This window comes from Orycteropus afer, unplaced genomic scaffold (assembly GCF_000298275.1).
Source record: "Orycteropus afer afer isolate SDZICR_OR568_19922 unplaced genomic scaffold, OryAfe1.0 scaffold00145, whole genome shotgun sequence".
NCBI lineage: Eukaryota > Metazoa > Chordata > Mammalia > Tubulidentata > Orycteropodidae > Orycteropus > Orycteropus afer.
In genome coordinates, this window is record NW_006921732.1 from 5,192,077 (window position 1) to 5,206,119 (window position 14,043).

The 14,043-nt window shown below is 38.5% G+C and overlaps 1 protein-coding gene across 1 annotated transcript in view; it reads left to right on the top strand.

The window, feature by feature from the left end:
* Window positions 1–13,776, top strand: part of ZYG11A (zyg-11 family member A, cell cycle regulator) — a 137,956-nt gene extending 124,180 nt beyond the window's left edge. The window contains exon 14 of the mRNA XM_007945960.1: window positions 13,598–13,776. Coding sequence (XP_007944151.1) covers window positions 13,598–13,776 — 179 coding nt within the window. The remainder of the gene's footprint in view (window positions 1–13,597) is intronic.
* Window positions 13,777–14,043: the final 267 nt, after the last annotated feature.

A 14,043-nucleotide genomic window follows, 5' to 3' on the forward strand; every position in this document is an offset into this window, starting at 1 on the left:
TGTCCCTCAAATATGATGAAATTAGGACATTTCCAGGTAAGCAGAAATTAAGGGAATTTGTTAAAATCAGACCAAGTTTACAAGAGATGTTAAAGGGTGTCCTTTGGACAGAGAAGCAGCAACAGCCAACAACAACTGACCATTAACACACATGATGATATAACCCAGAAACCAACCCAGCTATGGAAGTATCCAAATTAAAGAAGCCTGCAGGATTGTAAATAGGGAACCAAAGACATCAATTGACAAATGAGGACAACTATAAACCAAAAAGAGGGAAAAAACTGTGTCATTACAGAACTTCTAAATGATAAGGAAGTCAAGACAACTACAAGATAGAACGGACTGTTCTAAATTTGGGAAGAAAACTATAAATCACAGGGTAACCTCAAAGAACAATGATAAACCTTCACATTGAAAAAGAGGACCAGCATAACTATTCAGCAAATACTAAAACAATAGCAATGAAGGAAGTGGTAACATGATTGATAAACAAAACGAGCTCAGCATAGAAAATTATATGGAACAAAGAAATCGACACCATGAAAAAGCATATAACAAAAATGACAGCAACAAATTCTTATTTGCTGATAGTTACATATCTGGCAAGGGACTTATCTCTAAGATTTAGAACAGAAGAATGGATGACCAAACTATGGTACATACACATAATGGAATGGCATGCAGCACTAAAGAATAATGTAGAATTGAATAAAATACATATAAAATAAAATACATAAATAGAAATTTCTTTCATTGTGATTTAGCTTACAGATGAAATTGGACAAATATAGCATTAGTTCATTTTGTGGAGGATCAAGGAAAGGTTTATATATGCAAGGAAACTTTGTTGGTTGCCAGAGGTGGGAGGGAGGAGAGGGAACACTGGGGAAAAAAAATGCATTGACCCATGTCACTTTGGTTTTGTGTATTTCACTTAACATAAATTATATTTCAATAAAATGCAATAAAAAATTTTACCATATTGGCTAGATAGAAAATAAATATGTAAAAATCAATAGTTTTATAATACCGGCAATAATTAGAAAATATAACCAATGGAAAAGATAACATTCATAACATCAACGGAACCATTAAATACATAAAATGGCTTTAACAAGTAATGACACCTATATGAAGAAAAGCCTGGAATAATCAATAGACTTATAAAATATGTATGTAGATTAAAATATTTAAATAGCTACAAATGTCAATTTGTAGATAAAATACAATTCCAGTGAATGGGTATGAGGTGAGGGATCTGAAAACTGTTTAAAATACATCAGGCAGAATAAATAAGAAACTAGTGCGTGCCCCTTTCCCCCCAAAAAAGGGAGTTTTTAAAGAGCTTGCTCTGACACTTATTATAACATTACAAAAAGGTACTGTGAGTGCCTTTTTTGTACTGGCACATGAATAGACTGGCAGAACTGTGAATCATAATGACTCAGAAAGAGACTTTAGTATATACAGTGACAACAGAAGCAAGTAACATTTAGGTGAATACTTACTGTTTGCCAGGCAGTGTTGTAAGCTTTTTATGAGCAAGTCATTTAAGTATGACAACAATTAGATTATAAACACTGCTTTATTGAGTAAAAACCTAATTGAATAAAATACATATAAAATTGAATACAATAAAATATATAAACAAATTTTTTTCATTGTGATTTAGGTTAAGCGTAATAGACCAAATTGGTTTTCCATTCAACAATTTATACACATTTTGTTTTGTGACATTGATTGCAATCCCCACAATGTTTCAGCCCTCTTCCCACTTCCTCCCTATGTTTACCATTTCCCTTCATCCTTCTCTTCTATCCCTTCCTGCCTTCTGAGTTTCATCTCTAGGCAAATGCTGCCATTTTGATCTTGTGTGGTTGATTGTTCTAATTAGTTTGTGCTAGTAACACCTCCCTGGTCTTATTGTTCACTATGTAGGCCCCTCTTTCATTTGGCTGAAACTTGAGCCACATGGATGAATTCAGTTTCCTGCTTGAAGGGCCATAGCCTTGAGGGTTCCACAGTCTCTGACTAGTAAGCCTGGTTTTCTTTTTATGAGTTTGAGTTTTATTCCACATTTTTCTCCCGCTCTATCTGGCCTCTTCTGTTGGTATTCAGGAACCATATAGTTCTTCTGATCTCAGGGTTGTGGAGGTTGGGGAAAACAGAAAGGTTTTGTTGTTAGGTGCTGTCAAATCAGTTACAACTCATGGTGACACCATGTACAACAAAATTAAACACTGCCCAGTCCTGTGCTATCCTCACAATTCTTGAGGGCCTTCCAGCCTGAGGGTCTCATCTTCCATCTATATTAGACAGTTTCCACTGCTATTCATAAAGATTTCATGGGCCACTTGTTTCAAAAATAAATCACAGGCCCTTTTTCCTACTCTATCTTAGTGTGGAAGCTAATGTGGCAAATAAAGTGATGGACTAGGGAGCCAGTCTATCAGTGCTCTATTCCCAGTTTTTGCTAGCGGTACACATTTAGGCAAATTACTTAACCTCTCTGTGCATTAGTTTCCTGATCTGTAAAGTGGGATAATAACACCTACTTTATAGGATTGTTATGAGAATTAAGTGACTTAATATTTGTAAAGCATTTAGAAGAATATTTGGCTTACAGTATTATAAAAGCATAAAATGCATGATTTTGCAAGTGTTTAAGTAATTTAAGGTTATAAATATTTATAATTTGATAGCTATTGCTAAATTCCCACCACTTGTCTGTCATACAGTTTGTCATACTGTGGCTTGTGTGTTGCTATGATGCTAGAAGATATGACACCAGAATTTCAAATACCATCAGGATCATGCATAGTGGACAGATTTCAGCAGAACTTCCAGACTAAGACAGACTAGGAAGAATGACATGGCCAGTGATATTTTCAACTTCTGAAAAAACTGGCCACTGAAAATCTTACTATGAATAGCAGGGAAACATTGTCTAATATAGTGCTGAAAGATGAGCCCCTCACGTTGGAAGGTACTCAGAATATGACAGGAAGAGCTGCTTCCTCAGAGTAGAGTTGATGTTCATGACGTGGTTAGAGTAAAGCTTTTGGGACCTTCATTTTCTGATGTGCCACAACTCAAAATGAGAAGAAACAGCTGCAAATATCCATTAATAATTGGACTGTGGAATGTATAGAGTATGAATCTAGGAAAACTGGAAGCTGTCCAAAATGAAATGGAACATATAAAGATATCCTAGGCATTAGTGAGCTGAAATGGACTGGAATTGGCCATTCTGAATTGGACACTCATATGGTCTAGTATGCTGAAAATGACAAAGGAATGGCATCACATTTATCATCAAAAAGAACATCTCAAGATCTATTCTGAAAATGCATGGAGGGATGGACACAGGGAAGAGGTAACTAACTTTCGGGAGGAAGTGGGAGGGTAGCTGTTGCATTGTGGTAAATTGTGGTCAATGTCATGAGACAAAGTATATGTGAACTGCTGTATGGAAAGTGAATTTGCTCTGTAAATTTTCACCCAAATCACAATTTAAAAAAAAGATCTGAAGTATAGTGCTGTCAGTTATTATCTTTATACATCTGTAAGTAAGACCAGTTAGTATTAACTATTATTTAAATTTACACACCAATCACTAAAGCCAAAGATGAAGAAGTTAAAAATTTTCCCAACTTCTGAAGTCTGAAATTAACCAAACATGTAATCAAGATGTATTGATAATTTCTGGCAATTCTAATGCAAAACTGGAAACAAAGAAGCATCAGCAGTTGGAAAATATGGCCTTCATGATACAAATGATGCCAAGAGATTGCACGATAGAATTTTGTACAGCCAATGACTTATTCATTGCAAATACCTCTTTTAAACAACTATACATGTAAATCTTGCCAGATAGAGTACACATGAATCAAACTGACTACATCTGTGGCAAGAGATGATGGGAGAAGCTCAGTTATCAACAGTCAGAACAAGGCTAGGGGGCAACTGTATAACATACCATCAATAGCTCATATGCAAGTTGAAGCTGAAGAAAATTAAGTCCAACCAAATCAAACCAAACTCACTGCCGTTGAGTCGGTTCTGACTCATGGTGACCCCTCCTTGGGTTTCTGAGGCAGTATCTCTACAGAAGTAGATTGCCCAGTCTTCCTTCCAAGGAAGAACAAGTCCATGAGAGCCCAAATATGACCATGATATATCCCACCTGAATTTAGAGACCTTCGGAAGAATAGATTTGATACATAGAGAGGTGTATGGGAGATACAGATAACAAAGATGAACCTTTTTGCACATATAGTACTGTGCTGTCAGTGAAGGCAAACATGGATAGATGGGTGGACAGGCTGAACTATTAGGTATATCTCTGCAGAGAGTGTGCCTGTGACTGTGTACAAGGTTGGCAAACAATGTTTCTACAAGTGTATTGATATGTTCTGTAAGAAATCCCAGGTACATACTAGAGCTGACAAGGGACAAGGTAGTCACTTCTTGGCCACAGCTAGCTACCTGGAGGAAGCAATAATTGGACCAGTGGACTGGGGACTATAGTTGCAGGGGACATCAAGCTCAATTGGCATAACATACTACACAAAAACATTGTTCCATATCCTACTTCGGTGAGTATGGACTGGGATCTTAAAAGCTTGCAAGCAGCAACAATGTGTCTTTCCTTGTTCAGAGCAAAGAATGAAGAAAACCAAAGCAGCATGGAAATAATTAGTCCAAGTGACTGGTACACCATGTGATCCGCAGCCTATATGACTATGAGATGAGAAGAACTAGAAGGTGCCTGACTACCACTGTCAATCACTCAGAGGGGTATCTCTGTAGGAGATCCTGGATAGAGTAGGAGAACAATGTGGAACAAAACTCAAAATCATTAAAAAGAAAAAGAGGGACCAGCTTTGCTGGTCTGATAGAGCCTGATGGAACCACTCAAACTGTGGCCCCTAGCTGCACTTCAGGTCTCAAATTGAACCTACTCTTGTGGGTTCCATCCAAACAAAAGACAGGCATATGAGCTGAACATTGAGATTAGGTAGATACTCTTCCTGGAGAGATCAATCATGGCAGAATAGAAGGGCTGTGTGTGCACAGGGAGATAGCTTTGGGGGGTAGGAGTGCATGGGAGGGAAAGACACAGAGAAGAGGTACCTATTGGGAGGAATTGAGAGGGGAGCTGTTGCATTGTGGACAATTGCAGTCAATGTCATGAGACAAAGTTATGTGAGCTTGCTGTATGGAAAGTGAATTTGCTCTGTAAACTTTCACCCAAATCACAATAAAAATTAAAAAAAAAAAAAAATTGATTTGATGCACTGACTAATCAATTGTGAAATCTACCACCATCCCACTTCTTTGTCCCCACTATGGATGTGAGGACAATGGCCTATATTACTGGAATGACTAGCTGGTGACAAAGGGGGCAATGGGGAACTTCTCTAAAAATTTAGGAGTGTGCATTTTGATTGGTTAAGCAGGAGCTCGATAGCATAGTGCCTAAGGCACTTGACTGCTAACCAGAAGGCTGGCAGTTCAAACCCACCAGCCACTCGTCGGAAGGAAGGTTGGGCAATCTACTTCCGTAGTGATACTGCCTGGGAAACCCAAGGAGTGCTCGCTATGAAGCGGGTCCAACTTGACAGCACGTAACAACAACAATAAGCAGTTTCTGAGGAATCAGTACAGATGCTTACCTCTTTGGTTTTAGCCCTTTAGCACTGCAGCAGCTTCCCCTGACAGTATCTCTTGGAAGATTTAAAGGGTCAGAATACATGGGGGTGGGGGAATCAGATCTTTTTCTGGTCACTGACGGACTGCAGAGATATCAAGAAACTTCTGTGACTAAACAAAACAAGGAATATACACTATACAAAAACAGCTTGGAAGTATCACAAAAATGTGGTTGAAGCCTCAACAAGAAAATATCAGCAATCCTTCTGGAGTGGAAGAATCAGGTTTTCAGAGGTAATTGTAATACTGAGAATGTCAAGTTCTCAGAAAATTGAAAGCATACACTGAAACAAGAAAGTATGGTTCATTCACAGGAAAAAAACAATAATTAGACAGAAACCATCCCATGGAAGCCTAAACATTGGAATTACTAGTAAAAGGTGTTAAATCAACTGTCTTAATTAAATATGCTCAGCAAACTAAAGGAAAACGTGGGCAAAGAACTAAAAAAAATCAAAAGGAATTGTGGACAAAGTGAGAATATAAATAAATAGAAATTACAAACAGGAAACAGAAATTCTGGATCTGAAAAGTACAATAACAGAAATGAAAATTTCACTAGAGATGTTCAGCAGCAGACCTGAACAGGCAGAAGAAAGGATTGGTGAACTTTAAGATAGAACAACTGCAATTATTCAGTCTGAGGAACAGAAAGAAAAAAGAATGAAGGTAAATGAGCAAAACCTTAGAGACCTGTGGGACACCTTCATGTAGACCAACATACACATCTTAGGAGTCCCAGAAGAAGCAAAAATGAAAGGGGCAGAAAAAATATCTGAAGAAATACTTTCTAAAAACATCCCAAATCTGATGAAAGACATGAATATACACATGCAATATGTTCTACCCACTTCAAGCAGTGTAAACTCAGAGATCTACAGAGACACAATATATTCAAAGTGTCAAAACTCAGAGAAAAAGAAAATCTTGAAAGCAGCCAGAGAAGTGACTCATTACATGCAAGGGATCCTCAGTAAGATTAACAGTTTATTTCTCACCAGAACCATGGAGGCTGGAAAGCAGTGGGGTGACATATTTAAAGTGCTAAAAGAAAAAAAAACTGTCAACCAAGAACTCTGTATCTGGAAGAAACTCTCCTGTGTTAATGTTCATTGGCTTGCAGATACATCACTCCAATTTCTTCCCATGGTGCTTTCCATGTGTGTGTGTGTTTCCCCTCTGGTATCTTCTGGTTTTTTAAATAAGAACTTCAGTCATGTTGTGTTAAGACCCACCCTACTCCAGTGTGAGCTAATGTTAATAATTAATTATATTTGCAAGGACACTATTTCCAAAGAAGATCACATTCATAGTTTCCAGATAGTGGGACCTGACCATCTTTTTGCAGGACACAAATCAACCCATAACAACAATGACCCAGTGAGGTGAGATTTATCCCTGGAATGCAATGGTGGTTCAACATAAGGAAATCAGTCAATGTGACTTAGCACATTAAAAGTATGAAGGCAGGGAAAATAAAATTGAAGCAGAAAAAGCATTTTGATAAAATCACAAACATCTAGTAGTGCTATTAAATGAGTTCAGCAAAGTTGCAAGATACAAAGTCAACAGCAAACAAAAAACTGTGTGGGGATATTTCTATACATTTGCAATGAAAAATCTGAAAAGGAAATTAAGAAAATTCCATTTACCATATCATCAGAAAAGGATAAAATATTTTGTGATAAATTTAAGGAAGTAAAAGGCTTGTCCCTCGAAAAGTATGAAAGATTGCTTAAGAAATTAAAGAAGACTTCAATGGAAAGTCATCCTGTGTTCATGAATTGGAAGACTTAATAGCAATCTACCTATTTGGTGCAATCCTAGCAAAATCCCAGTGGTGTTTCCTTTCAGAAAAACATCCTAAAATTTGTATGGAATTTCAAGGTACCCTGAATTGCCTGAACAATCTTGAAAAGGAAAAAGTTGGAGTACTCTCACTTCCTGATTTCAAAACTTACTACAAAGCTACTGTAATTGAAATAGTGTGGTTCTGGTATAAGGATAGATACATAGATCCATGCAATAGAACAGAAAGTCCCAAAATAAAACTTCACATGTATGGTCAATTGATGTTTCACAGTGGAACCAAGACCATTCAATGATGAAAGGCCATTTATTTCATCAAATATTACTGAGAAAACTAAAAATCTACATGTAAAAGAATGAAGTTGGACCCTTTACCTTACACCATATTAGAAAAAAAAAAAAAAATGCATCAAAGAACTAGTAAATTTAAGAGGCAAAACTATAAAACTTTCAGGAAAAAAAAAAAATAGGGAAAAATATTCATGACCTTTGATTTGCCAGTGATATCTTAAATATGATGCCAAAAATGCAGACAACAGAAGAAGAAAGATAGCAAACTGAACTTCATGAAAATAAAAAAAACTTACAAATCAAAGGATTTTATCAAGAAAGTGAAAAGATAAAAAATGAGAGAAAATACTGGAAATCACATATCTAATAAATGTTTAAATTTCAGAATAAAGAATTCCTACACCTCAACAAAAAAGCAAACAACTCAATTAAAAAATGGGGAAAGGACTTGAATAGACATTGCTCAAATTAAGATATACAAATAGCCGATAAGCACATTAACCATCAGTGAAATGCAAATCAAAACCATAAGGAGATACCACTACATAGACACTAAACAAACAAACAAAAAAAAACTCGCTGCAATCAAGTTGGTTCCAACTCGTGGCAACCCCTCCTTGGGTGTCCAAGGTGGTTCTCTGAAAGTAGATTGCTCAGTCTTCCTTCTGAGGAGTGGCTGGTGGGTTTGAACCTCCAGCCTTCTGGTTAACAGTCAAATGCCTTAGGCACTATACCACCACAGGTCCTCGACACGGACACTTCTTATTGTTATGTGCCGTTGAGTTGCACCCGACTCATAGCCCCCTTCTTGGGTTTCCGAGGCAGTATCGCTATGAAGTAGATTGCCCCATCTTCCTTCTGAGGAGTGGCTGATGGGTTTGAACTGCCAGCCTTCTGGTTATCAGTCAAGTGCCTTAGCCACTATGCTACCAGAGCTCCTCTACACAGACACTAGGATAGCCATAATGGGGGTGGGGGGAATGTATGTGGATGGGAGATAACATGTATTGATGAAGATGTGGAGAAACTGGAGTCCTTGTGCATTGCTGGTGGGAATGTAAAATGGTGCATCTAATGTGGAAAACTTTGATGCTTCCTCACAAGGATAAACATAGAGTTAATTCCTCTCTTAGGTATATACCCCAAAGACTTGAAAAGAGAGACTCAGATACTTGTATGCAAATGTTAATTGCAGCATTATTCACAGTAGCCAAAAGGAGGACAAAACCCAAATGTCCATCAACAGATGGATAGATAAACAGAATTGGTGCATGAGTACACTGGAGTATTACTCAGCCATAAAAAGAATGTTCTGACATGGATGAACAGTGAAAACATGCTAAGTGAAAGAAACTATACAAGACAGGTATTGTGTTATTCTACTTGAGCTCTGTATTGTCAGTTGCCATGGAGTCAGTCCGATTCATGACAGCCTTAAACATTTAACAGAACAAAATGTTGCCTGCTCCTGCACCACCTTCATATCATTGGTTTCTCAGTTCTCTAGTGCTGCTATAACAAAAATACAAGTGGGTGGCTTTAACAAATAAATTTATTCTCTTACAGTTTAGGAGGCTAGATGTCCAAATTCTGAGTGCCAGCTGTAGGGGAAGACAAGGCTAGAAGTCCGAGTTCAGAGTGCCAGCTTAGGGGCTGAGTGGAGGCTTCTCAGCCTTGGGCTTCAGTTTTGCCTCTTGTTCCATGCCCATTGGAGCAAGCTCAGGGTTCTCCTGACTCATTAAGCTGCTTGCTGCTGAGGCTGATGACTGCAAGATCAGCAGGTAAAATGGCAGATTGTTGGTTCACAGGCTGCCAAGGCAACAATCTAAGATTGGCAGGCAACACAGTAGGCCACTGGTTCAAGTCCTGGAACTGGAGATGATGAATCAGCCAAATGCAGGATCCCAAACTGAGCAAAAAGCTAGAGACCTTTTCCAAAGCTTCTCTGTATATACTGGAGTCAGGCCACATCCTGAAGGCAGCTCCCCTTCAACTGATTAGCTCACAGCAGATTCCACCATGGAGGTGATTACACCACATCCAATAAACTTAATACCACAGTTGGTATGTTTGAGTCCATTGTTATGGCTGTTTGTGAGTCCATCTGATTGAGTCTCCCTTACTTTCATTGGCTACTTCACCGAGCATGATGTCCTTTTCTAGTGATTGGTCTTTCCTAACAACATGTCCAAAGTAAGCAAGTTGAAATTTTGCAATCCTTGCTTCTAAGGAATATTTTGGTTTTATTTCTTCTAAGACTGATTTGTTCTTTTGACAGTCATCATGTATTAAATACTCTTCACTAACACCACAGTTCAAACATCAATTCTGTCTTCTTTCTTCATTATCCAGCTTTCACACACATGTAAGGCAATTGAAAAGAACACCTAACACGGCTTGGGTGCACCTTAGTCATCAAAATGACATTTGCTGTTTTAAAAGTTTTTTTTTTTTAAAAAAAAGACTAAAATAGGCAAATTCATAGACACAGAAAGTTGAATAGAAGTTATCAGTGCCTGGGGGAGTTAGTACTTAATGGGTGGTACAGAGTTCATGTTTGGGATAATGAAAAAAGTTCTGGTAATTGATAGTGGGAATGATTATACAGCATCATGAATCTGTACTTATGCCACTGAATTTTACCCTTAAAAATGGCTAAAATGCAATACTTCAAATACAGAAAGTCAAATAATCCAATTAAAAAATGGGTAGAAGTCATGAATAGACACTTCACCAAGGAGGAAATTCAGGCAGCCAACAAACATATGAAGAAATGCTCACAATTATTAGCCATCAGAGAGATGCAAATCAAAACAATGAGATACCCTCTGGCCCCAACACTAGTAGCAAAGTTCAACAAGACAGAAAATAATAAATGCTGGTGAGGATGCGGAGAGATTGGGACTCTCATACAGTGCTGGTGGGACTGTAAAATGGTACAACCACTGTGGAAAGCAGTGTGGCAATTCCTTAAAAAGTTAGAATCAGAAATACCATTTGACACAGCCATTCCATTACTAGGTATGTATCTTAAAGGAGTGAGAGCCAGGAAAAAGACAGATATATGCACACCCATGTTCATCGCAGCGCTATTTACAGTAGCCAGAAGATGGAAACAACCCAGGTGCCCATCAACAGAATAATGGATAACCCAACGATGGTACATACACACAGTGGAATACTATGAAACCCTAAAGAATAACGTAGAATCTGCAAAACATCACCTAATGTGGATGAACTTGGAGGACATGATACTAAGTGAAATAAGTCGATCACAGAAGGACAAATACTGTATTAGTCAGTTATTGTAAAAAGTCAAGAAAAGGTTTATATATGGAAGGAAATTTTCTTTTTTGGTTACCTAGGGTGGGAGGGGAGGGGAGAGAACACTGTTAGATAGGTAGAGACAAGTATTGATTTGGGTGAAGAGAAGAGCAATGTACCAAATATGACTGATCAACATGGTGGCACTGAGGAAGAGGAAGGCATAGAAAGGTACATGGGAAGTACAGACAACAAAGATGAACCCTTTTGCCCATACAGTACTGCGTTGTCAGTAAAGGCAAACATGGCTATACGGGTGGATAGATGGGTGGACAGGCTGAATGATTAGGTATGTCTATGCAGGGGGGGAAGGTTGGGCAATCCTACTTCCGTAGTGATACTGCCTTGGAAACCCAAGGAGGGGTTGCTATGAGTCGGGGCCGACTCGACGGCACATAACAACAACAACAACATGCAGGGGGGAGTGTGCCTAAGACCATGTATAGGGTTGGCAAACAATGTTTCTACAAGTATATTTGTATGTTCTATAATAATGCCCAGGTATATAGTAGAGCTGACAAGGGACAAGATTGTAGTCACTTCTTGGTCACAGCCAGCTACCCAGAGGGAGTGAACAGTTGAACCTGTGGGCTCAGAATCATAGTCACATGGACATCAAGCTCAACTGGTATAACGCACTACACAAAACATTGTTCCATCTCCTACTTTGGTGAGTAGCGACTGGGATCTTAAAAGCTTGCAAGCAGCCATCTAGATGAAATGATGAGTCTCTCCTCATTCAGAGCAAAGAAGAATGAAGAAAACCAAAGATTCATGGAAACAATCCAAGCGACTGGTACACCATGTGATCCTTAGCCTATACAACTATGAGATCAGAACTAGATGGTGCCAGGCTACCATTGTCAAGAGGGGGTGTCTATGTAGGAGATCCTGGATAGAGAGGGAGAACAATGTGGAACAAAACTCAAAATCATTTGAGAAAAAAAAAAAAGAGGGACCAGGTTTGCTGGTCTGATTGAGCCTGGTGGAACCACTGAGACTGTGGCCCCTAGCTGCCCTTCAGGTCTGAAATTGAACCCACTCCCGTGGCTTCCAGCCAAACAGAAGACAAGCATATGCGCTGAACATTTACACTAGGTAAATACACTCCTTGGAGAGAACAATCATGGGAGAATAGAAGGACTGTGTATACACAGACAGCTCGGGGCAGGAGTGCACGGAGGGAATGACACAGGAAGAGGTTATGGGGAGGAAGTGGGAGGGAGCTGTTGCATTATGGTAAATTGTAATCAATGTCAGAGACAAAGTGTATGTGAACTGCTGTATGGAAAGTGAATTTGCTTTGTAAACTTTGACCCAAATCACAATTTAAAAAAATTAAAATGGTCAATTTTTTTTGTGTATTTTACCACAATTATAAAATAATAGTATAACTAAGCATAAAATTATAGATCAATAAATAATTATTTTAGCACAGTCTCATATTTTCTGAGCACTCCAGAGATTTCCCGGAGCATGGGCTAATTTTCACCTTAATTTCTTAGCTCAGGTATTCCCAGAACATTCAGGTAGCATAGGTTCAAATCATATACTCACTTTGGCTTGTGGTTGAGTTTTCAGGGAAGATTTTTCTCCCCCACCTGTTTACATATACCCAGAGCCCAGACCAAGACAAAGATGCCTCCTTGTCTTCCCTGTTCTCCATTCTAGTCCTTAGAAGGGCCTAGTTTTATGTGCTGATCATACTTCAAACTTCTCAAGTTGACAACTAACCTCCCAGGTTACTATCCCTTTCTCCCTTAGGACAACTGCTGGTTAGCTGACATGTATTTGTGTTATGATAATTTGGGTGCTTTCTGCTGTTTCTGGCTCCTGGGGAATTCCTTTACTTTGTATACTTGACTATGCATTTAAAGATACTTTCATTATATTTTATCCAGCAACCAATGTTTTCAAGTTATCTAGTACAACATACTGCCTGAAGCTAAGTATTTGTGTATTATTATTATTGTAATTTAAAAGAAATTTGCATCTTTTTAGCTAAGATTAAAGCTCTTTGAAGCATGGTGTTGTCTGGAAGTAAGTATGCTAAAATGATCATCTGTCAGCTCACTGTGGAGTCTCTGGGTGGTACAGATGATTAAGTGCTTGATGACTTGCTGAAAAGTTGGCAGTTGGAACCCACCCACAGGTGCCTTAGAAGACAGGCCTGGTGATCTCCTTTGAAAGGTCACAGCCGTGAAAACTATGGAGCAGTTCTATTCTGCCTGTGTGGGGTTACTACAAGTCAGAATCGACTCCATGGGAAGTAACAAGTTTATCACACAAGGCAAGCATTATTTGTTTTGACATAGTTCTCTGAAATTGATGGATTTTCTCTATTAATTCCTGGATCAAAGGGCTTGAACTTTCTGTACTCTTTCTTCAGAAAGGTAAATAGTATAATTTGGGTATTTTTAAAATACAAGTTGTTCTTTGCTTGATTTTCTTTCAGCCAGCAAATACTGCAAAATGTTGGTAGAAGAAGAAGGACTGCAACTTTTGTGTGATATCCAGGAACACAAGGGGGCAGATCCCCAAGCACTGCAGATTGCAACCTCCATTCTAGATGACTTCAGAATGCATTTCATGAATTATCAGAAACTCCCTCGCTGTCAAATTCCCTTAACCTAAAGGGTTTCAGAAATGCTCTCTTTTCCTCATCATTAGGCCTTGTCAGCAGTTGAATGCTGGGACTTGTTCTCATCAGAGTTTGTGAGTTAATTACTTAATGGGCCTTCTGTTATTGATTTTCTCTAAGTTATAAAAAGGTTGAGTTTGTATGATAAAGCCATGTCCCAGATCAAGTTGGAATCATTCTGGGCAAACTCCTTCAGTAGCAATTTTGAAAAATCAAACTGTGGACTCTGGGAAGACATGAGCTTGCATTGGAACAGCTGT